The 25,555-nt window shown below is 42.7% G+C and overlaps 1 protein-coding gene across 3 annotated transcripts in view; it reads right to left on the reverse strand.

Moving 5' to 3' along the window:
* JAZF1 (JAZF zinc finger 1) overlaps positions 1 to 25,555 on the reverse strand; it is a 325,971-nt gene that overhangs the window by 133,057 nt on the left and 167,359 nt on the right. Inside the window, exons 1-2 of one of the 3 annotated variants that reach the window (XM_027573406.2) lie at positions 23,678 to 23,871; positions 4,304 to 4,376 (exon numbers count right to left, since the gene is read on the reverse strand). In XM_027573406.2, coding sequence (XP_027429207.1) covers positions 4,304 to 4,376; positions 23,678 to 23,750 — 146 coding nt within the window. In that variant the 5' untranslated portion in view covers positions 23,751 to 23,871. Of the gene's footprint in view, positions 1 to 4,303; positions 4,377 to 4,556; positions 4,630 to 23,677; positions 23,872 to 25,555 lie in introns of those variants that run through there. The other 2 variants (XM_027573407.1, XM_027573405.1) reach the window with 2 other exon arrangements.

A 25,555-nucleotide genomic window follows, 5' to 3' on the forward strand; every position in this document is an offset into this window, starting at 1 on the left:
CATGTGCTTCAAGAAAAAGTGCTCTGGGATCAGGTCCCTATGAGAAATATATTTTCTTTGGAGTCTTAAAATGCATAGCAGCAAAGGAAGAGATCTGATAAATCCTAGAGTAAAGAAACCCATTTTATTTTACTCAGAATTTCCCAAACTTAACGGACCACAGAATCGTTGGTGAGTAAATGAGGTGTGTGTAAGAGACAGACACAAGAAAATACCCCTTGGAATTGCTGTTCTCTAGGAAACCCATTTTAGAATTCGCTATTTAGTAGCAAACACGAAGCTAACTAAAAATCCATTTTCAGAGGATGTCAAACCTTACCAATGTGGCCATGCAGATTCTTACAAAGAGAATTCAAGAAGAGCTGTAGTTTAGGTATGAGAAAATATTAAATCTTTATTAGGTAGTAAATGACAAGGTACTGACTGCAAGAAAGGTACCAATTTGTGCCTAAGCAGGATATGCCTTTATAACTTACCCCAAAATGATATACATATTTGAAAAATTACAGTTAAAATGAAATTTCTATTAAGAAAAACATTTTGTAGAAAAGATAGTACAACTAGCAGCCGAGGCCATGTAGGTTATTAGGTCTTTAGGTTATCTCAGTTACCCATTTTGGGGGGTCACAAGTTACTAATAAGCTATCTTGTCCCCTCAAGGCAGCCACCTGAACCACATCACAATAACCTGAAGGAAACCCCCAGGTATAGGCTAGTGTTTCTCATCAGCCTTTTTATGGAGACTCATATGACTTCACCCTGCAGCTCACCTATCACTTGTCTACTGGTGAGACTGTGAGTGGAAAACAGTTTCTGCCCCGTGCTTGTGAGCTCTGCCCTTTCTCTCCTCCTGAGATAGGAAGGCGCCCCTTCACAGGACAGTGGAGGCCTGTGCCGCTAGGATGTGCCTGGCACACTCAACTTGCTTTGCCCATAGCAATGCATCACTTAGGAGTTACTGATCACCTCTCTCATGGCAGGTTTAGCTCCGGCTCTCTCCTACTGTTTTTATTAGGTTGCTACCCTCCGGTTATCTACAGCATGGCAATATACTCTGATCTTCAGGTATCTCTGTGTCCCCTCTGCCCAGCTGTCCTACCATTCTTTCTAACATTAGTTTTCCAATTTTTCCTCTTACTTTTCTAAACTAGTCTGTTGCTCTCTGATATCCCAACAAATCAGGCTGTACAGTAATTAGGAACTAGATTCTGGAGCCTAATAATGTAGGTTTGAACCCAATAATCCCCTGCAGAGCACCTGGGGACCTAGGACAAGTAACTTCTTCACCTACCTCTACAGGGGGATCATCACAGTACCCCCTTCATATGGTTATTGTGAAGACTGAAATAAGCAATGTAAAAAAATGTTTAGCATACAGCTCAAAGTAAGTGTTATGTTCGCTCTTTCTAGCATTTTTTTTTAAGATTTTATTTATTTATTTGAGGAGAGAGAGAAAGAGCATGAGCAGGGGGGAGAAGGCAAAGGGACAGAGAGAAGTAGACTTCCCGCTGAGCAGGAAGCCAGACGCAGGGCTCGATCCCAGGACCCCCATCACCTGAGCCCAAGGCAGATGCTCAACCGACTAAGCCACCCAGGCACACCTGTTATTTCTTCTATATTCTCTCAAAATCTTGTAGCCTTTCCTCTTGACCTTTATATTTCCCAGGTACACGAATATTATACAGGTTCAGTAATTAAATTTCCCATTACATAGACTTATCATTGTTCCTCATATCACAAAATTAACAGAGCTTCCTATCCTTAAAGTTCATATCCATCTCCCCCGCCCCAAAGTGTTCCCATAACCCTAATTCATTCTCATTCTCATTAATCCATTTATATTTTAAAATTTGCTAGGTGTTATAACAGACCCACGTTTCAAGGAATTAAAGTTTTGTTCGACACACTATGTTCAAGAGTAAAGCAATTTAAAATAGGTATAAATAAAGGATCCAATTTCCACTCAGTTCTTTTCTTTTTAGAATCCAAAAAGCTAGCTCCATTTTAAGGACCCAAACTCTGTTGCTTTCAGTGTTTGGTAACGTTCTTGCCAAAGAAAGTTTCATCTCAATTTTGAGATGTCCAAAAGTACATTAGAGTTGTATAAACAGATATATGACCAGAGAAATATTCTTTTTCCATCTTCACTGCTCAGCAAAATTAGGCCATTTTCCCCCTGAGGTTGGAGAAAAAAATTCTTTTATTTGTGCAACTTTATTTATTTTTTTTTAATAGTACTCTTTCCTGCTGTATTCAGCATACTGCTGTCAAGCTGACTTTCTCTCCAGTTCCCTAACCCTTATTATTCTCTTAAATCTTGTACTGGCTTCGTGTGAATTTCAAGTTTTCCTTTCTATGTCTAAGGGCCCTAAGACTCCTTTTAGCCTCTCTCTCCCTATGGCCAGACTTGGCTTCCTCCTCAGAGCTAGCCATGGCTCAGCCTTCTCATTTACTAGGTGTTTTATCCATCACCTACAAATATGCACAGTGTCTATCATGTGCTCAGTACATTACCAATGTGACACTGTCCACAAAGGGATCTCTAGTGAGAAAGGTTGTTAGTAACCTGGGCAATTCTCCATACACAATCCTTCTCTTCACTTAAAGATCAGCAGCAAACCTGTCCATCCCCTCGTAGGTCTACTCTGTGTCATCTGGGACAGGACGTGGAGAATTCAGAGTTAAGAATTGCATGTTCACGTTGTTGTTTTTCCTATGCCAAGATTCTCTGGGATTCAGGCTTATCCTACTACACAGTTTATGCTAAACTATCATACTTGATTCAAGTTCTCTGGTGGTGTTTTGTGTGTGGCCCTTGTCCCTATTCTTCGTCTTCTTTTATAGTCCCAAGTCACACCTGGCAGGGTATTTCTTTGATGAGTAAAACCCCTGCTGACAACATGGCTGACAATATGAAGACCGAATGTGAAAATCTCAGATTCTTAGTACAATAAGGTTTGGTATTATAGGAATTTGTATACACATAGGTAACATTTTACCCAAAACACAATAGCTGCACTACTAAAAAGTCCTACTCAGGGCCACAGTTACTCTATAAGCCTATTGATCCTCTTGCCCAATATTAGTAGGCTAATTAACATATCACAGACACAGGATTCTAATGTATAATTAGGGACTTTTCAAAACCTATGCTAAACACCGGAAACCAGTTTTGTGAGAAATCCAGGTAAGCACATACACCTTCATTTGTATCAGATGCAATTCTGAAGGTGTTCTACTTAACATATTTAAAAAATGATGGGCAATGAGACCCTGCAGATACTTTACCAGCAAGGCCGGTAAGCAGGAAATCCAGTCAATATGCAGATAGAGGTTTATGTTAATGAATCATTTTAAAAACATGCTTTATAAAAGAACTTGAAATGGAACAAGGCAACTCAAAGTTCTCTAAAGATTTAAGTAAGTTTTCCCCAAAAATACCTTGAAATGAACAGTATAGATAATTCATTCCCAGTTTTCTACTTCAAACCCTGAACCTCAGCTCTGGTACCAAGAGATGGAAACCACTCTTCGCCTCATATAAAAAAAAGGGACAGTTGATAGAAATTCATGCACTGAATTATGAGCAGAGTTTTTCATTCTCATCGAAAGCCAGTCTTGCTTTTGCTTTGCCTTTTTCTCTTTGGGGATGTGTGTTTTCTTAACATAAGTTGATTTTAGGTTGTCTCCAGAAATCACGGCCTCCTTAATTAAGTTGGCTGAAACACCAAGTCCTCTTTTAGACCTGATAAATCAAGTTCTAAGTGTTCTCAACTCATGCTCACGCGTTCAGTTTCAGTAAAAACTCATGTTACCTACACAGACGAGGTCGGTTGCCGAGAATGTTTTTTACTAAAAATGAGCTGCTATTAAACAACTTTCTGATATTAAATTATTTCAGTTGTTACATCCTGATATATTCTGAGATTCCAACAATGTTCTGAATTCATAAAGTACTTCTTCACCCAGGATTTCAAAGCTTCACTCAAACATAAATCCATTAATCTCTCAAACTGCTCTATGAAGTCAAAAGAGCATATTCTAACTTTGCATACAAAATACTTCCAGAATGAGCTTATCATAAATCAGTCATGTTTTCAGCCATATGCACAGAAAACTACAATCCCACATCTCTGCAACAGAGAAACAAGAAAATTCTGTATAGAGGTGGATGTTAAATAATCTCGTTTAAATAATCTGCAGTTTAAGACTGCAAACAATTTTTTCTACTGTTAAAAAGATACATTTAAAAAATAAACATGCGGCAGATACGAGGTTGCTATAAATTCTGAAAACTGCTTACCTATTAATGTAACTGAGGGCAACATAGGTTGGCTGCTGTAATTCTTGTTTTTCTAAAACACGTGGATCTGTATCTGTAATAAAAACACAATTATGATTTTTTCAGCTTTTGCATTAGAACATAGGAGGGTGCCTAAGAAAGAAACAGGGGCTAAACAGAGAAAAGATTTAACATTCCTCTTTTTAAAGAAAACCCAGGCAGCAAAGCACCATCATTTGCTCATTCATTCATAAATAACAAGATATTACATTACTTTTCAAGGGAATTCCTAACATCAACAGTGATAAAATGTCCATCTGTCACACAAACTCTTGCACGATCCCCCTCATAAATATTGGTTTTCACTGCTTACAGTTACAATGTTGGCACGGGTTTTGGAGGGTAATCGGCCTAAGAAAGAAAGTCTCTGTTAATTATGCTCACTTGAATGCTGGAACAAATTAGTTGCCATTGGAAAGCTCCATCAATTTGAAAACCTACTGAGTATTGTTCTTGCTCACTGAACACTTTCCTGGGTTTGGATTCACTTTCTGGAGGGCAGCTCTTCTTTTTAATTGTATAATGAGTTTATTATAACTTTTTCTAGACTCTCTCAATCAAGAATTCTCATGTTGGTTCAGAATCCACAAATACCATTCATCAAAGGGGCTTTCCCCCCTGGAGAGAGCAAATTCAACACCATAGCAACCTTCTGTAATGGTGCCTCTCCAACATGGCACACACACAAAATGCACTTTTCACAACTAGAAATGCATTCTCAAGCTTCTCACATGGAGCAATGATTGCACTGAACACATGCAAAAGCAACGTTTATATAATAAGACTATAAAGGGGGAGAACTGCACACATTTTCATTTTCCTAGAAAAAGGCTCAGACATTTCACACAGATTTCATTATAACCTCATTTAAAACCATCTCATTATTAGAACTCTTCCAGCTGCACTTGGCAATAACACCTTCTTTGATGTAATGACAGATGTTGTTTCAAGCACCTTTGTACAGGAAGCATTTACTGCACGTGGTTGATGTAAGATACACTAACTCCAAAGCACATTAACAGGTGAAGGGAGCGGGGGGCAGGGGGGGCAGGCACAGTGGCAGAGAGCACGGGTGGCAAAAATGATAGCATAAAAAAATCAATTTACAATGCTTTTGACTCCCAGACAAAAACTAGGCAGTAGTGGCAATTTTATTCTTGGTGTTAAAGTTAAGAATCTCATGTTCACTTTATTGTTTTTCCTATGCCAAGAATTTCAGAGACCTACTATTCAGAAATCCTGCTTCCTGGGTCTTTGCCACTGCAGGTCCTTGAAAGCCAAATTCTGAAAGAAGGGACAAAGATTCTCTGAATGGCTCCATCAAGTCGGGTCTCAAGGTTTTGGCAGCATGAGTGAGAACGAATCAGTAACCCAGCATTTCCTCTCCCTCTTACAATGATTACATATGCAACTGTAGCTGTATGTAGATCATTAGCCTGCAGACACAACCCACGGTTCTCTACATACTGGAAACCACTCAAGGGAAACTTAGGTTTTCAAATATAACCCTTCCTCACACTCACCTAAATTTGCCGTGACCCCATAGCTTATTGGGTTTCTGAGAAACACTTTGTGCACTCGCCCTGTGTTTGCTAGAGGAGTCAGTAAAACAGTGCTCACCAGGGAAAGGTGTTTTATCCCCAAAATGGTCCACTGGAATGCTGGGCAGGCCATGTGTGCAAATGGTGACTGACAGACCAATCCTACAAGGTCTTTGTAGGTGCTTAACAAGGTAAGAAACAAGAGATTGGAAACAAAAACCATGAAAATGAAGAGGAAGATAAGAAAGAACAAGGCAATGATTGCAAAGGTCTATGTGGAAAATTTCTCAAATGATCACAAGACACTTTGACCTCAGTGGAGCGCCTGATGATGGAAGCACTTAGCTTTTGAGACAAGGGCCTGAACTTGATTCACTAAAACCCATTCCTTCAGAGCCATCTGGCACATGATTACATAAGGTGTATTATTTTGAAAGAAAAGAGCACCATTCTGAGTCTAAAGTGTGTGTTTAAAGGGGAAAAGAGGAGGCCAATAAACATTTTTATATTTTCCACTGTTGCCTTTATTCTTGTAATTGATGCTCAGTCTGTTTTCCCACAAACCATCCTTCGAAGTTTTCCTTTGTTTCCAAGTTATAGAAGTTCTCAACTCTTTTAAATACTGCTTCTCTAAGCTACCTTGACTTTTACTTTTCTTTTACTAGGTGTGTGAGTAGGTATACACACAAACATACATTTATATTATTCCTTTCCTCTTCACACTCCAAGACCTCTTTGGGGAAGGGGAAGAAGTACCTTATACAAAATCCATTAGTTCTCTAATGCTCAAATGGTGTTGGCCACTGACATTCACACAGATTACACCCTGTGATTTTTCACAAACAAGAATGTTTGCATTCCAGCCGCAAAGCAAGGTACTGAAATATTGTTTTCTTCCTTTGTTTCACCACCTTCTATAACCTATGCTAGCCTTATGCTCACATACCCTCAAATGATTAGTGGTGAAATGGACTTCCAGAAGCTTCCAAATGCCACCCTCTCCATGACAAAAAGACCATCTGGAAGCACCTCAAGCAAGATTCTCTTGTTTCTAGAATGTCGACTCCGGCAACCACAAGAAAGCTGGACTTCTAGACAGACTTCCACCAGGCTTTCAACATCTTTTTCAGATAAAATGTTTCCTTGGACAACCTTGAGAACATTCACTAAAGCTTCTGAGTTCTTAAAAATGAAATCAGGCACTTGGTGCCCACAAACCAGGAGAGGTCTACACAAGTGCTACTGGACGAACAGCATCAGCTGCTGGTTGCAAATAAACATCAGCCCCGTCCCTCGCTTCCTGGCTGACTGGTGTGCCGTGATCATGACTCACCATTTTATGGATTTAATGACGCCATTGAGCACTTCACATTCAGTACAAGTAGAATAGCTGCCTTTATTATTTCTCCCTCCCTGACAGAAAAGGGACTGCCTGCTGCTAGAAACTCTACAGGAAAGGATTAGAGCAACAAGAGATGAGGATTTTCACAGCAGGACGATGACGTGCTCCTCAGGAACACGGAGCATCCATTGTCAGAGTGAGCTGGAGAGAGTAACACTATCCACTGGAGATTACTGAATTCCGTTAAGAAGAATTTCCTTCTACCACGTGCCACACCACGGAGAAATTTTCTGCATAGGATAAGCCGCTACAGGAAGAAATGGTATCTCAATGGCAATGGCTCGAGCCCACAATCTCCCTGACAGTTCTCTCGCTTGTTTGTTTACAGTGCCAATAAAAACCTGAAACTGGAACATCAGCTACCACCGCCCAGATATAGAATCCGCCTCAGTCAATGGTCTGTGGGATAGGAACACTTGATTTTTTTCATCACCGCAGGATGCTCCTCAGGCTGGCAACTGGTAAGGCGGCAAGCCTTTCTATCATGTGGCTGTCTGCGGCCACACAGAACAGCACTCAACCACTTTTATAGCACTAAGAAGTGAGAAGAAGATAGACCCAAAGTTTTTCAGCAGGGCAAGGTATAGCCAAAAAAAGCACGGAGAGATTCTGGTTTTCTGCCTCATGCCACCCCTTGCATGCTCACAGATTCCAAGCTGACTGAAGGCTAAGAGAATTCAAAAGTTAAGATTTAGCACTACCCCGGTGATAAAACCCTTTCAGCTTGCTTCAGTTTCTAAAACATCTTCTAAAATAGATAGCTATGTGCTTCTTCTGGCATTGCTCCCTCAGGCTAAGAGCCTGAATGCTCAGTTCTACATAAGGACTAACCACAGGTACAAAATGGAAGATTCCTATAACTCACGGGGTCCTAGGGACTCATGGCTTTACAGATTCAACTGGATGGCAAAGGGCTCAATGTCACAGCACTAGCTTCCACAACTTCTCAAGTGGCGGGGTCGGGTAGGGAGAAGGCGGCACGGCAGATGGGAGAGAGGCCAGGACAGGCTTCGGACCCTTCTCAGTAGGAAGCGGGATTGTGACAGGACCAAGACAAGACCACCCTGCTCAATCAGTAAGGCTCCCGCTCCTCAGCTCTGCTGTCTCTGGTGTTGGGAACCGATGGCAAATTAAGTGGATTTGTGACACACCTTGAACCTTTTGTTGTACTATCTTCAAGCCAAAATGAAAACTATCAAGGTTATTTGCTGGGTTAACTGAGGCTAATTAATAAGCTCATGGGCTTTGGCTATGCTTTAGCTAGCCTACACCGTTAGGATTTTATAGGCCTGAATTACTTAAAATTTAAGAAAGTGAAAAACCAGCTGTCCTACCTCTCAACAAGGCTAATGAGGCCTCTGTTAGCAATGAGCTATTTGCAAGCTGAGAGGCAGCATTGGGGAAGAGGGGATATCATGTCCCCCTGAGAAGGCCTTTTTCAAATTCTGCATCCTCCAAACACCAGGCTCTTTCCTCAGTGCGTACAGCAGCAGTGGGAGGTGGAGAGGATGTGGGTGGGCAGGCAGTGGGCGACTGGCAGTGCTGGAAGACCCTGCAGAGGCAAAGGCCCACCCAGTCAGATGGAGGGTTTTGAAGATCCGGGCTGGATACACCACTTTTCTTTGGACTCACTCCGTAATAATTAATGGGCACAGTCTGTTCTCAGTCTTCTCCTAATAGCTGAACTCCTAAAACCACAGAGTGTTAGTTTATTCAGTGTGGCCTTCCACAACACCCCTGGCTGCATTCACCACATCCTCTTCTCTGCACCACTCCGCTGCCAGCACTCCTTTTATTTCGGTCCCCACAGAGGAATCATCTGGGTATACCCTTTTCCCCTTCCACACTTCTCAGAGGAGAAGAACTGTCTCATGTTCTCTCACCTCTCCAGCTCTTAGCTCAATGCCTCACGTGTAGGAGAATGCACACTTACTGAATGTATACGCTCACTGTCAGACCAGAAAGTGGAACTTTTGGTCGAACATGGCAAACTGATCAAGGGCATTGGTTGCTGTCACCACCATCCTAGGCCCCACTAAAGTAGAAATAAAGCAATAGAAAACTCCCCAGGGAGAGAAGAAGGGGAGACATCAGCAGGCCAGTGATTTCAGCCAGAATTTTGGAAGATGGAAAAGCCCTGCAGGAGTGGAAAGTGACCCAGGAAGTAGCAGCAGCTACACCCTTGAGTGGCTGAGGAGACCCGTGAGCCTGCTGTGGAAGCCCTGAGAGGCTCTGGCTTGGAGGTGCCAGGGGAGGCAGAAGGGCAAGGAAGGGGAAGTTCTGAGCAGGAAACACGAAGACTGTTTAAAGGATTGATTAGCCAGAGACACTGAACCAAACCAAACATGGCAAAGGGGGAGAAGGGACAGATCAGGTCTGAAAGGGGATGAAAGTAGAAATATGCCTACTACCATTGCTTCCAAGAACACCGGCAGCTAGTTAGAGGATTCCTCTGATTATGTGGGTGCAGAAAAGACACCATCTGATGCTGACATCTCGCAATTCCCTGATTAAATGATCTCCACATAGTTACATCCATGATCAGCAAGCCTCATCCATGCCTCCATCCAGAGCCTCCCATCACCCTTCTATTGCCTCGGTCTTAAATATGAGCCAAGAACAGTCAAGGAAGGATCATGAGACATTTGAAGGAAAGTTGTGAAGATGAACGGGATACATGATAACAATGGTGGCGGAGGGAGATACGGAGACAGGAGCAGAGCCACAGACTTGGGAGGTCGAGTGACATGGCTGCTCGCACAAACTCAGCTAGTGGTAGGGCTAGGAGCGGAAGACCTGCATCCTGAGTCCCAGCAGATCAGCATTCGGACCTTTCAAAAGGCGGCTCATCCTCTGAAGTCAACTCATTGCAACTATCCAGCTGTAATGCTGGACTCCATACAGATGATCTTTCTAGCTTTCTTAAAAGCCCAGCATAGTTCTATTTCAACATTCGCTCCATTTTCAGGACTGAATTTGATGAACCAACAATTTACAAAGACAACTTTTAATTCATGGCTAGTTTACTCCAGCTGCTGAAATAAATATTTCTTGTTGGAAATGGTCCTTTCAAAAAAAAAAAAATCCTACAATTGCACATAACTAGCCTTTGAATGGATCAACTTTTCCTTAGTTTATAGACCTGTCATTTGAAACTTTTCCCAAGCCATAATTTCCATTACAGGGCAGTCAGTGGAAATTACAGTGAGATTCTTGCCTTCCCAAATTCAATGTGAAATCCAGATGCACTTAAGTGTTGCTGTAAACTTTATGAGTTAAATATCTAAAAGTCAGGGACACTGGGCAGCACAATAACACCACCTATTAAAAAAAAAAAAAAAAGCATTCACGTTCACATTTGTAGCTGGAGTTTTCCCCTACAAGTGAGTGAATAAACATTATTCGACTGTAGGGACAATGCTCTAGGAGGCCAATTCATATATAAACACGACATGTTGCAGCCTTCCAGTTTCTGGCATGGCCAGAGGGTTCAAGTTATTAGAAACAGACAGTTCTGACTGGGATGCTTTCTAACTTTTTACCAACCCATCAAATTCCTAAGGTCATTGAAGACCCCTTAAGAGTCATAGCTATTTTTCCTAAGTATAAAATGTGTAGGCCTGATATCTATGACACTATCAGTCCCTACTCTTTGATGGTGACAGAATGTTATTTATCCACCCAAGCTCTCACCTTGTTACCTGGGACACGGGACCGGCCAGAGACCGACGTGGCCACCAGGTATGCTTGTATAGTGCATAACCCGTCCCTCTGTATACAGCAGCCCTGGAGACTAAGGTGCTAGGATTACATAATAAAATTCTTTTAAACAGGAGTAAGGCCAAAACTTGGTCCCATTTAATCCTTCATGAAGGTGTGTGTATACATAAACCTACATGTCTACTTTCCCCAGAAATGAACCTGATGATGGATCCAAGCAGTATGCCACACAAGAGCATCCATGTCAGTCCTGGCCAATGGAAGGGCCTTTAATAAGCAGGCATCTGGAAGAGAAGATAGCTGCTCGTGGGTAAGGCTAGGTGACAAAAGAAAAGGCAGGGAGGCTGAGGCTCCGAAGTCCTCTCTCTTCAAGGCTGGGAGGGAACTGTTTGTGCGAAGACACTCCCATTCCTTTTGCTTGAAATTGTTTACCAAAGGAAATCCCACCCATCCTCCAAGGCGTTGGCCTATATACTACCTCTACCATCTGTTGTGCTGTACATATTTGCAAATCTATTTAAACACCCCATCAAAACGGAAGCTCCTTAGGGGACCAGTCCTTAGATGACACACATCGTAAGCCCAGTGCTTTGTAAATAATCACTATGCATTAGGATGTAGGCTGAACATATAAATGCGTGCCCTGGACATGCATAACACAAAAGACACTAAGATAAGCATCCAGCTCAGACAATTCGACTAATAAAGTCAGATAGACAGGAGAGGAAAATAGACCCTTGTAAAAGGACCGTACCAGTATATAGAAATAGTTACATGAAAAATATACCTACAGTTGTTCAGAGGGCAACACAATGATGCAATATTTGAATGGGGGTGTAGATAGGGTTAATTTGGGAAGGACTTACTGATGAATGGGAACTGAGTTGGGTTTTAAAGGGAGGGAGGCGGAGGGAGTTATAGGTAAGGTTAGGAAATCTAAAAATGACTAAGTTTGAAGCAGAAAGCACAGGCGAGAAGTCTGTAGGTACTATGGAAAGGCCGTAGGGCCAATATTCATTAGTTATAGAATATTTATGGAAGAACTTTCAAACAGTAGTTCTGAACTGTGGGTAATTTTACACTCTGCCCACCCCAGGGATGTTTGGCAATGTCTGGAGACAAGAGGGGTGGGGGTGGGGCTACTGTTACCTAGTGGGTAGAAGCTAGGGATGCTGCTTAAATGTCCTACAACGTGCACATGGGACAGCACTCTCCTTTTCCACCCCCCAACAAAGAACTGTTTGGCCTAAAATGTCAATAGTGCCAACAAGGAGAAAGCCGGCTTTAGAGCGACATGAACATTATGAGAAATGGAACTGTTGCTTCTAGATTGCCTGTCAATGATAATTTTCGTTATTTTCTATTGTCTGAATCCAGGAAGCCAAAAGGCTGTTAGGAAGGTGCAAAAGGATACAAGAGGTTGTTTGGACTTAAGAGCTTGGACTTTCTTTATGGAAACAAAGAAATGGAATTCGTTTAGAGAAAGACATACTGAATTCTTGCCATATGCTAGTTGCTCAAGGGAAATTCTAAGTCAGTAGGTCCACAACTGAGCAAGAAAAATGACACAATTCACAGTTAATAATCCCAGACTGTGATGTATATGCCAATAGAGAATCCTACTAACTGCTGTAGAAAAAAACATGATTCTCTGAGAATGAGAAACTTCTCGAAAGAAAATCTTACATGACTTTTGAACTAAATCTCTAGTGAAAAGAGACAAAACGGTAAGTCAGAATAGAAAACAGTTTGAGCAGATGAACAGAAGTAGAGATGGGCAAGACATCCAGTGTGACTGGAACTCTGCAAGAAGAGTCTTGCAATTCAGACTGGGCCCACATCCTGTAAGGTTTGAAATGCTTGGCAGAATTCAGACTTACTTCTGTAGACAATGGAGAGCAGCTGAAGGGGTCAACCGATAGGTCTGTGTTTTAGAAAAACCACCAGTGGTGGGGTGGAGAACTGAGGAGAAAGTAGAAGACAGAAATAGAAAATCTGGTGAAAGTAGAAATGGAAAGACATAATTTTTCTATGTTACAGATCTGAGTGCCTCATTATCAGAAGTAAGGAAGTAACTAGAAAGTGAAAAGGGTTTGACAGACAAGAAAAGGAGGTCTGCTTCTGATGTGTGGGGAGACATTCTGCAGAACCAAGAAGCCTGGGCCTCAAAGCAGGAGAGATAAAGGAGTCATGATACACACAGAAACTGAGTGCTGAGGATCCCATCATACAGCCACACATTCCAGCAAGGCCCTTGAAGCAGAGCAAGTCCCTCAGAACAATGATATATAGCAAAAACCCAACTCTAAAAACTTGGTTATATCACTCAGCCAACTAATCAGTAAGTACTGACTGAGGACCTACCAGGGATAAAGAAATCCTACCCAGTATGAAGAAAAGCCAAACGTTGTACTGCACTAGAAACCAAGTAATTGGTAAATTTCACAGGAAGTGTAGCAGGGGTTGGGGGTGCAGAGTCACAAAGGGCCCAGAGTTCAGTGTTTTACAGGATCTGGTACCAGAGTCTCTAAGGCTCACCCTTGCAGTTACCCTCTCACTGGAAGCTCTGCTCCCATTTCTTGGTGTTGCTTTAGGATTTATAATGTGACACCCCCCCCCCCCCCCAGTCAAACTGCCTCAGTTCAATACTAGCTGTGTAACTTCTTTAAGTCCTAGTTTTCTTCATCTGTAACGTGTTGATAAAGGTATGGGGCGCCTGGGTGGCTCAGTCGGTCAAATGTCCCACTCTTGGTTTTGGCTCAGGTCATGATCTGTGTGTGGTGAGATGAGAACCCACATCTGGCTCCACGCTGGGCAGGGGGTATGCTCTTTCCCTCTCCCTTTGCCCCTCCCCCAGCTTGCAGTCCTCTAATAAGTATTTTTAAAAAAATGTTGGTAAAGATAATACTTTTGCCCCAGGGCAGAAATGAGGGATTAAATGAGCAGTGTTAGATGTAGCTACTACTCAATTTTTCGGCCCATGAAGTGTTTTGCAATTAAATGCTGAACTGTTATAGATTATCTCCATTTTATAGTCAGAGGCAGAATGATGCAGAGAAAACCCAAGAACTCATCATTCACACAGTGTGGCAAAAACTGTTGGCTGCCATCCTTTTCTGTTCTTCCTCCACAGTGATTAGGAACATCACCATCCTGTAGAAGTCTACATTTCCCAGCATGCCAGGTGCAGCCATGTGACTAAGTCCCGGCCAATAAGATGTAAGACTTCTGGGAAGCCTCCTTAAAAGCATGTACGTTTCTTTGGGGTAATTTTCCCTCCTGCCGGCTGGAAGAATAACTGGAGCTCCTGCATCTACTCTGGATAGGAGATAATCTTGGGAATGGAAATCCAACATGGCGAAGCAACACAATAAGAGTCTGGATCCGTGATCCTGTGAAGCCCCATACCACTCCAGAACTGACCGCCTCCAGATGGCTGGAAAGTGAGAGAAATACACTCTTCCACTTAAGACATTTCTGTTTAAGGGTTTTAGTGAGTCACGTGCAGCCAAACCAAATCAACCAGAACACAGAATAACTGGAATGCTAGTTTGTTTTGTTGGACCTAAAGTTCTAAACTGAATCTGAAACTTTAAATATTTTTTGTCTTACCCTTTTTTGGGGGGGGAACTTAAAAAAAAAAAAAAACTAAGAATTTATCATAAAACCCATGGAAAGAAAATCTGAGTAAAATCATACCTGCATCAGTACAATCTGTGTCTCACTCTTAAACTGGAATAAAGAATGGGAGAAAGAGCAGGAGGAAACCATCATGTCAAATTATAGCTCCCTTTGGTGGCTTTAGGACTTTCTCCAGAATTGGTTATTAGTGGGCAATAATGAAGCAAATTGCACATGCATATTACTTCTGAGTTATGAACAATGCAACCAGCAGTAACCTTTGAAGCTGTCAGGATCTTTTCAGGCAAGCAATTAAAGTGAAAAATGAGAGTGTGCACAACTCCCATCACCCAATACTACATGTAATAACACCACCTACAAACACTGACACAAGAGTGGGACTCAGTCTGAATATTAATGCAGATCTGTTCCCATTTGTTCCTCTTTTTCCCCCTGTAACCCATCCCACCCCCACCTGCCAAAATTTTTTTTCTTTAAAGGGCAGCTCTGACACCATGAATTGCATTCACCTGAAACCTACATCCACTGTGACATCTCTCCCATCTGCACTTGAGGAAACTTCCTTCCCTCTCCCTTGACCAAAATATAAATTTAGGACAAGATTAGATTCTACAGGAGAAAAAGTTGATAAGGATGTGAACCCCAATTAGGAAATCAAGATTAAAATAACTGATATTTACAGAAGGCCAAATAGATGTCAAGTTTTGGGTGCTAGGCACTGAAGACCTCTCCCTCCCCCAAAAACAGTCCCAACTTGTCAAGGAGACCAGACATTAGAGGATCTGACTTACATCGATCTTTAATAAAAATAATCTAGCATAGAAAATATCTGCTTTTCTGCTAAGTAGGAATCACCCACTGTTTACATAGGTTTTGTGATTTAAATACTTTCAAGGGCTCTGGAGAAATGACAGGAATAAATGCAGAGGGGAGCCAGTTAGAAAAGGTCTTTCCAAGCCAAGAAGAAACCCTCGTGCTGGAGTTCTGAGACCCGATGCCTACAGGTCCTATAAACAAGTTTGGTATCATTTGGTTTCATTTTTATACGATCAATTACCTAGAGACCAATGGTTCTCCCCCAGAACTGCATGTTGGTATCCCCTGGGTAGCTTAAAAAAAAATTCAGATGCCCAGGACTCATCTCCAAAATTCTAATATGTCACTAGGGTTGACGATCATTAATATGACTCTGAGAAGGCTTGGGAACCAGGAAAGGGATAGAGAGTTAACTGGTTGGGAAAGTCATTAAACAAAAGTTTGCATTTCTAAAAAGGCAACTGTGAAATTGGCAAAGAATTACTGAAATTGACTTAAAGGTTTTATAAATAAATCCAACATCCAGTAAAATCTTTTAAATTCAGACTTCACTTGGAGCTCTGGTCTCCCCTCTTTTACTTTCTATGAAGTGTTAAGCTTAATAATTATAGAGACAGGTTAAGGTGCTCAAGTATTTTTAAAACCAAATTACAACCAGCCAAATATCAACAATCCTTGAATTGTGAGTGATTTTCATCTGTTCCTGAGAACATCCTGATAAGACCACTAGCCGGGAATTTTTTTTTTTTCGTCACTGATTTTCTTCCCAGTGTGGTCCTAAAGTTAGTAAGACTGCATCACTTGAACTATTCTGTGGCTCAGATTTTTCCATAATTCAGATTGGCCTGAACCCGTGTGGTTTTCCTGTGCTGTTAATATTCATCTCTGTTACAAACCAGGTCACAACCAAGCATATTAGTTTTGCATTTTGGAAGCCAGTTAAGTCAAGGATTTGGCAAAGGGAATCACCGTCGTTACTTCTCATCTCCCAGGGAAGCCGAATCAAGAGCGAACACACACGCAAGCGAGCATGCACATGCTCGGGACCTAGCGACCTGACTGTCCTGAGCTGTCAAGCAGGAGCACGCACATTGGCTGCAGCTTAGGTGGCTCAAGGTCTGATCTGCGGAGCGCTGGCTGGCCGGCTGGCTATGGGATCATGCACACCACCGCCTCGTGGCCCAGACTGCAGCCAGGAGTGCAGCGTACAGGCTCACCAGCTACAGAGGTGATGAAGTTGTTGGGGATTCATTTTTCCCCTATTCTGAGAATTCTTCTTCAGCCTTCATTCTTCTTGCTAATGATTCGGGGTTCGTGCTGGGCTGTAACTCAGATCCCTCTTGCGGATTGGGTGAATCTGGGCGGCTGGGAAGGCCTGGGCACCCGGCAGATGGCTCCTGGCATCCCTGGCTTTTGTGGAAGGACTTCTGGGAAGCAACTGTGGACTTAATGTTGCCTTTTTTTAAATAAGGCTTACTTTCTTTAGACCGGCAATATAATCTGGTAGCTACAGGCACAGTTCGCTGCTTACTGTGCAATTTGAGCAACTTTCTCAGCCCGTCTCAGCTTTCTGATAGGGAAGACAGTGACTTATAGCTCCTACACATTATGAGGTTATTAAAAGGATTATAAGAGATAAGCCATATACAACACAGAGCACAGTGGCTGGTACATGCTAAGTACTTAATAAATCACAGCTATTACTATTACTCTTTTAGGCATTCAGGTCTAAAAGCATTTAGTGTTTACATTGTGGACTACATTTGTGATCAATTGTTTTTGTGTTTAAGATTTTATTTTTATTTGAGAGAGAGATGGAGACAGAGCATGAGCAAGGGGGAGGAGGCAGAGGGAGAGGGAGAAGCAGACTCCCCGCTGAGCAGGGAGCCCAATGTGGGACTCGATCCCAGGACCCTGAGATCATGACCTGAGCTGAAGGCAGATGCTTAACCGACTGAGCCACCCAAGCACCCCAACAATCAATATTGTTTTTAAGTAGCAATAACAACTGATCATAAAGGTATCATCGCCATTTGCCACATCCCTACTATGAATCAGTAAGGAATGGGCAGTCCTCATGAGAATCCTGCAAAGGAAATATCTCCCCCATCCCTTTCCCAAAGGAAAATATAAGGCTCAAAAAAGATCCAGGTCACACAACTAGGAGATGAGGCCTCAGATCCAGGTCTGACTTCCAAGTGCATGCCACTGACCTTGACCACCACCTAATCCTAGCACACTATTCAGTATCAGTGCTCTCAAACTGAGTCCCATGCTCTACCGACTGAGCTAGCTGGGCAGGTTCAATGCCCTCAAATTAAAATCACTAAGTGGCTTTCCCTCCCTTCCCCCACCAATAAATAAATAAAATGCTTCTTGGATAACCACTGGCATGCTTCAGAAGCACTGGAATGAAACACAGGGACAAATTTTGATGGAAACCAGGACTGGTGACACAGGCTTAACTGTAGTTACTACATCTGCATCTCCTATTTAGTTACTCCTTTGGGTGCCTGATCTTAAAGGACACAGATTTAGAACCAGAAGATACAGATTCTAGTCCTAGTTCAAAATATTTCTAACCTACAGCTTTTAGTCAGTTTCCTTACCTGTGAAATGGAGATGATAATGCACCATCATCCTCACAAGCTTGAGGTGAGAAGCCTGCATTTAATTGAACTATTACCATGAACTCCAAGGCTCTGCCTCCAGCTGCCAACTTAAGGTGGTCTTGGAGTTATTCCTTCTCCAACAGGAATAACTCAGGGCAGCCACATACTTACTTATTAGTCTCTCTAGCAAATACTGCATGGAGAAGAGAAGGTTTAAACTATACGTTAAAAGAGTGACCAGGGTTATTTGAACTTAGATTTCATTTTCTTTTGCCATTCCTGGAGCTTCGAGAGGGCGTGCATATGCACCTGCATTAATTTCTCCTGGAAGAGTCAGGAAATTCTCCAACTGCTTTTCCAAAGAGCCACAGGTCTTTTTAAGTAGAGACTGAACACTTTCTGGCTAGCTTTCAGCTGACTTTATTGAAAGCCATTGTGAGTAACTAGAAACAGTGTGATTAACTTGCTCTACAGATAAAAGGAAAGCCTTTCCATTTATAAACCAAGACACATTCAAATGATTTTATCACACATTCAAACCAAATACAAAACTCTATAATGCTTAAGGGAAATAGACGTTATCAAAGGAACTGCAAGACATCAGATTCCTCTGAGAGGCTCAGGAGACTTTTGGGATTTGGTAAACATTACTATCAGCTGAGCTTCAGAAAAATGGAAGGCAAAGACTGATAGATTTTCTTGGCTTATTTGAGATGAGGTTTAATACTCGAGACATGGATTCAGTATCATAAAGATATTTTAAAAGGAATGGCTTTAAAAAGGAATGTTGAGATAACATATACTTTTAAATGTGTGTTAGATGCCAAATGTCTACAGCCACGCTGCCTGCTTGACCTTCTCTCCTCCCCTTGGTCCACCTCCACGCTCTAACCAACAATCTAGCTCAGTGTTTTCTCAACATTTACCCTGCAACACAAAGTAGGATATATATTTTAAATTATAACCAGCACACCACCCGCAGAGAAATATACAGAACTTTCACAAAACATCACTCAACTTCACCACATGCAATGCACTCTGATAATACATCTTTAAAAATGTTGGGCTAACCCATTAAATTGATTTTATGACCCACTGATGAGTCCCAAATGGGGATTTTTAAAATGTGAATCTTGCTAAATTACAAATCAATAATATCAATGCATTAAGCCCACCCACAACATGGCTCTTTATTGCTTATAGGATAAAAAAACAACTTAGGTAAAATATATAGATCATTTACAATTTGGCTCCAAACTCATCTTCCTTAGTTCTGTTCCTGCTCTCTATGCTCTAGCAACTCCCCACTCCGACTCTGTACACACCTTGTTCATGCTCCACACCTGCTGTTCTCATTATGTTTACCTCTCCAGATCCACTGCCTGCCCTTCTCTGCTCTGTCCTGTGCCCTGAGCTGGTTCACCCAGACTCTCTGCCCTCTGCTCAGGTTCACCAGTGGGAAGCACCAGTAGGAGATTAGAGGGTGGGAGGAGAGAGAAGTATTCTGCTGGTAAGACTTTGTAACACTGGCCCCCTCCCCTACTAGAAACCCCTTCTCCTCCCCACTTGTTGTCATCCTCAGATCCATCCTCCAGAGTCTACTACAGAGGGTACTTCCCCTCCAAAGCATTCTGGGAAACTACTTGGTAGATTTCACCTCAGGACATACACTATTAAAAGTATGAATTACACTGGAAAGTGTTTATGTTCCCAACAGACTCTGCTTCTTCAAAGCCAGCACCCCGTTTCTCTTAGCATTTAGCAAAGAGGCTGGCAAGTTAACTGTGATTACTGAAAAGATCTATAAATGAAAGGTATTAGGATTATTCAATGACATCGCAACTGTATAATTGTGTAATATGTCACAAAGTCATATTTTCTAATAGTAGTGTCCACAGAGCTACTTCATCTAAATTCCCATTCTGGGGTGATCTGGTCTATTTCCTCTAAATGTAACTGCTGGGAGCCAGCTCGTGGCAAGTGCTGCTTCCTGCATGGTGATCTGGCTATCTCTGGCGGTGACGAACTAGCTCCCACAATCCCCATCACCTGGCAGGGTGTTTTCTGCTTATTATGCTAATTAGATTTTACTTGAAAGATGTAATTATTGCTGCAACCCAAGGAAATAATTAATGGCCAATTTTAGTGAGCAAAATATTCATTAATCAAGTCAACAGACACAAGACCTGCAGCGTTTAAGGTCCTTAAAGAGAAAAAAAGATAACCACCTACAGATTTCTCCTTTCCATAAACAGAGGTTAAATCTATTCAATTATAGTCTCTTGAAAGTTTACATTTCAGATTTAGTTCAATGACTCCTCATGAAGTCTAGGTTTTAACTTTGGGTTCTAAAATGCACTGCCCAACAGAATTATTTAATCAGTTTAAGCATGAAAAGGTGTGATAAAGAGGAGATAGCACTCATCTCCTACTTGGTCTCTTTAAAATGGTTATTCATTCAAGGATTTCTAAACACAACAAACATCAGCCTCTGCTCTCTTATAGGACTGGTAGGCAGGCAAGTGTCATAATGAGACCACTATTCAGTCTGTTGGGCATTTACATCATCTTTGTCGCTTATAAACACTGAGCCTTTTAAACCTGAGGGTTAGAGGACATTTTAAGTTCTAACACCTTGGTAATCAGAGCCCAGGGAAATATTTGCAAAGAAAAATAACACCGCAGTGATCCAGAGATCAGATCAAACATACACCTACTATTAAAAGATATTTCAATCCCAAGGAGCATTGTCCCCCTCATAAAACATGATAAACAAACTCCCTCCAGCCCGTTCCCCACAGCCCTTCTCCTCAATGCCCTTTTATAATATTCATGTCCTCAGATTTATGTCGACTGTATATTTACTAGACGTGTCTCCCCATTACATTATCAGGGGCTTAAGGGACGAGAGGAGATAGGCCACAGAAGGGAACATATAATAACTGACAGTCAAGTTTATTTTTTTAAGCCCCAAAAACATCTCCATGTTTTCATTTGATTTTAAATGCTAACAACCATATTCCAGCCTTCACATGCTCATAAAGCTGTTAAACAGTCCAGAAAGAAAAAAATAATTTTGGTTTAAATAATGTTCACCATCCACATCTTAATAGTCTGGACACTGAAGCATTTTTCATTCAGAGTAATGATCTCCAGGAGTAAAAATAATATAATTATAACTGAACTACTTGGTCAGCTAAATCACAACCAGAAATGCACCGGTATATTTCATTCACTGTGTCAAAAAATCTTCATTCTGGACCATCAACACAGCACTAAATTTTGATCTGTCATTGAAAACAGGTCGCTTCTATTTCTGGCTTACAGCATGGTAACAGGGTACAGCAATTGGTAAAGACAGCTAATATTTCACATTAAATCTCCCCACCTGACCTTCTGAATCAAAAATGGAGAGACTCATGAATAAGGAATTACTATATAAACATCTCCTTAAAAACAAAAAAAGTTTCTTAAAGAATGGAAAGATTAAAATTCTTGGAAAGAAAATTTGTTGATAGCACTGAAGACCAGTGAAAGATGTAGGTTATATCCCTGAGCTGCTTCCTAAGGATTTTATTTTTATTTGAGAGAGGAAGACATATCACAGAGAGGGAGAAGCGGAATCCCCACTGGGAAGAGAGCCTGATGCGGGGCTCGATCCCAGGACCCAGAAATCATGACCTGAGCCCCGGCAGACGCTTAACCGACTGAGCCACCCAGGCGCCCCTAAGCTGCTTCGTCGTAAAAACAGAAGTGCAAACTCTAGGTCCTCTAGACCCAGTCAAAATGGGCATTTCCAATGAAGGAACATGGGATGAAAGGGCATGCCACCCACTTTAGGTGTTGGCTCGCTGGCCCTTTACAGTCTGCTGCCACTGAGAATTAAAATGCATACAGGGAAGATGAACTACAGGCACTGTAGAAAGCCAGTCTCCTGAGACTCTCCTCCACAACTCTTTTTGAAATCACTTGTGGATCCATATTTAAACCACGTTTTTACCTTCCTTTTAGCTTTCCTTTAAATAAAACTTTCAGAAAAGCTTTGCACATTCTTCTACCTCTTTATCCCCCAACTCAAGCCTGGAGAGAGTGACCCCTGTGTTTGCTCCCACCGAAGCCTCTGGTTACCCCCATCGTCACACGCACCATATTGTGTGAAACTGCCCGGCTGGCATCCTCTCCCACAGGCGGGCGTTTCTCACAGGGGAGCTTTATAAAGTAGTTTACACCTGGGTACTGCCCCAGAGATTCTGATTTAATTGATCTGGGATGAAAGACCCACTACGTGAAGGCGCCTGGAGTTTTAAAAGCTCCTCAGGTGATTCTAATATGCAGCCAGGGCTGAGAACCACTGCTATATTCAGCTTCCCCAGGACACGCACTGTGGCTGGTTCACCCTTGATTCCCCCACCCTAGACCAATCCTGACGCCCAGCACAGAGCCTGTTTACTGAATATTAACTAACTAAATAAAAGATGGTTGCCCAATGATTGGAAAAAAAAGTGGAGAGCCTCCACAACTCAGGCTGCTGGGCCCCACTCCCAGGGCTTCTGATCCTGTAGCTCTGGGCTGCACCTGAGAATGTGCGTTGCTAATGGGTTCCCAGGTGGTGCAGGTGGGGCTGGTCTCAGGACCCCACCTCCAGAACCATTGCACTAAAAACCACCAAAGCCGCCTCCTAACCTCCAATGAGGTAACATGTGACAACCCGGGCTGCAGGCACCTGACTGTGTGGCCAAGGACAGTAACACTGTGGGGAATGTCACAAGGAGGGACGGCCCAGGTCTGTAAGCCTTTGTAATTGCTGACCGCAGACCAGGCCCAAGGAAACCGCCCCTCTGGGCTCCCAATTCAATTGACAAGCTTTAATTTTCAAGGCTTGAGTATCTGATTCATCTATCATGTGCTCCCTACCATTCAGAATGAAGGTGGAGCCACCAACATTTAAGTAAAAATTACAGAACACTTTCCTAGAAATAGGCCCAAGATCAAATTTTCCCAGAGCACCAGTGGCAGACTTAGGCCAGAAAACAAACCCAGGGCTGCTTGTTAAATCAATTCAAGCACTAGATTCTACAGCTGTAAAAATACAGTGGTTTAAAATCCAAGCTTCTAATAGCCACCCAAATAGATGCGGTACTAGAATTACTAAAAAAAAAAAAAAAGAAAAAAAGAGCATGCTCTTTTTTCAACCACTCTCAGTTCAGAAATCTTTCTTAAGAGACAAAGGTAAGGAATAAAGAAAATGCTCAGTGCGTTAGGTTTTCCCACCACCGCACTGGTGACTGGTTCCGGTTCCCAGAAACGGGGGGGGGGGGGGGTAATTCTTGTCAGCCCTTCCCCCACCCCTCCAGTCACGCGAGCCGCAGCACAGCGGCCCAAATGGCGTTGTGACAGAAACCGGTCAGGGCCTCTCTCTCCACATCTAGTTAATCAGTCCTCTGGACTCTAGCTAGTTGTGAATCTGTGGGTTAGAAAACCCAATACGTCTGGGTGGGGAAAGTTAATCGCCGAGGAGCTCTAGAGCACAAGTCACCAGGAAGCTGTGGCTTCTGAACAAGGTCTCTGTCACAGGAAGAGGGCATGAGCAAGGAGGGCTCACCCGCACCACGGCCATAAAGCCTCACCGTTACCCACAGCCTCGGCAGCGTAATGGCGCTAGGAAAAGACATCATGGCCGCTCCCGGAACCGGAAAGGGACAGGGACGTGAGGCTAAAAACTCAGGAAATGCGAAGAAAGTCTGAACTTCGTTCGTTATCAGTTTGGTTCATCGTTGTGACAAACATACGACATCACCATAAGACGTTAGTAACAGGAAAACTAGATGTGGGAATACGGAACTCTGCACCATCTGTAGTTTTTCTGTAAATCTAAAACTATTCTAAAATAAACTGTTTAAACCAATTAGGAACTGGTGCGCTGAGGCATTGGCAAGATGGCAGATACGCAGGTGGGTGTCTGTATGTTTAAAAATATTTTTGAAATATTTCATAATTTAAAATATTTTACCATTTGAGGCTATAAAAATTATACATAGACACTCAAGTTTCTCTCCCAGAAAAGGACTGGTGTTTTGTCCAGGCAAGCTGCTGTGCCAGAAGGGGGCCCGAAACACCCTCTCAACAGTTGCTACGGATCCTTTCAGTCTGAGGACCCCGGGCACTGCCAGCTCTGTCACCATGGAGGGGACACCCCTCGGGATTATCCCTGGAGAAAAACTGTGGACTTTCACAGCCGGTCGTACTCAGGTCCTCTGGGGCCTCACACCCGGCTAATCACCTTCCATGTTAGCAGAGAGCTGCCTCGGAATGCCACTCCTCCAAACAGCCGAGGCGGTTTAGTGAGGGCAGGGGACAGCCCCAGAGCCCACGAGAGGGAATGGGGTGGTGGAATTCAGGGCACTCTGAGGGCAGAGGGCTCCCCCCTACCCTCCCTTCCGACCAAGCCACGTAGATATTGCCCATGTGCCTTCTTTGCTTCAGATTGGACTGCATTTGGTCAGAGGTAAAACCCATTCCCTGGCCTGACAGAGTAATGCTTCCATGCCAGTCCAGAACTCTTGATGGCACAAAAAGTAATTAATGCACTGGTTCTCGTGTTTTCCAACCTCCGAAGAAGTTAGAAACAGGTGGTGAACCCGCCAGAATGGGAATGCAGGGGAAAGGGGGTCTAGAGGCCTGGACCGCCTATAAACTGAATTCTAAACCCTGGAATCATGGACATTCATGGCTGCCCACATGTTCCTGAGGCTGCCTATTCTCATTCGGCTGTTTTAGTGCCAATACCAAGGATTGTGTGTGGCGGCCAGCCTTCCCCCAACACCTCTGCCTTGGGTCTCAACCAGACCAAGTGAGTGAGAATGAGGGGAGGGGGGCCAAGGGACATCATTTTGGGAGTTCAGTAAATAAAACTGAAAGCTTACTGGTTTGTTTTCTACACCAGACAGGTCAGTATTTTCTATCTACAGGTTCCTCCTTCCCCTTATCTGAGCCGTTATCTCATTCTAGGCTGTTCCCCCTCTACCCCACCCTGCACCCCAGTGGAGTACAATCCAGCCTGTCCCTAGAGGGCCCATTAAAGTCCTAAATGCAGCCAGGGTTTCTCTGCTTTCTTTTACCCCATTCGTTCTTTCTCTACACAAATATTTATTGAACACCCACTATATGGCAGGTCCCGTTCTAGGCACTAGAAATATGGTCAAGAGAAAATCCCTTCTGTGTGGAGTTTACATTCTGGGAAGGCAAAGCATCAATAAGGAAATAAATGAATATGTACTAGTATGTATACTACATCAGGAGAAATCTAGAACAGAGGTTGGGAGGCTGGAAGGATGGTTTTCCTGGTCTCTCTTTTTTTTTTTCCCCATCTTGGTGGTTTCCTCTCTATTGATGTGCCTCCTACCTTCCCCCCACAATTTCAGTCCCCTCCATCTACCCCCAAAAAAGAAGGTAGTGAAAGGAAGGGAATGTTGGGGTTCTG

Source organism: Zalophus californianus, chromosome 12 (assembly GCF_009762305.2).
Source record: "Zalophus californianus isolate mZalCal1 chromosome 12, mZalCal1.pri.v2, whole genome shotgun sequence".
NCBI lineage: Eukaryota > Metazoa > Chordata > Mammalia > Carnivora > Otariidae > Zalophus > Zalophus californianus.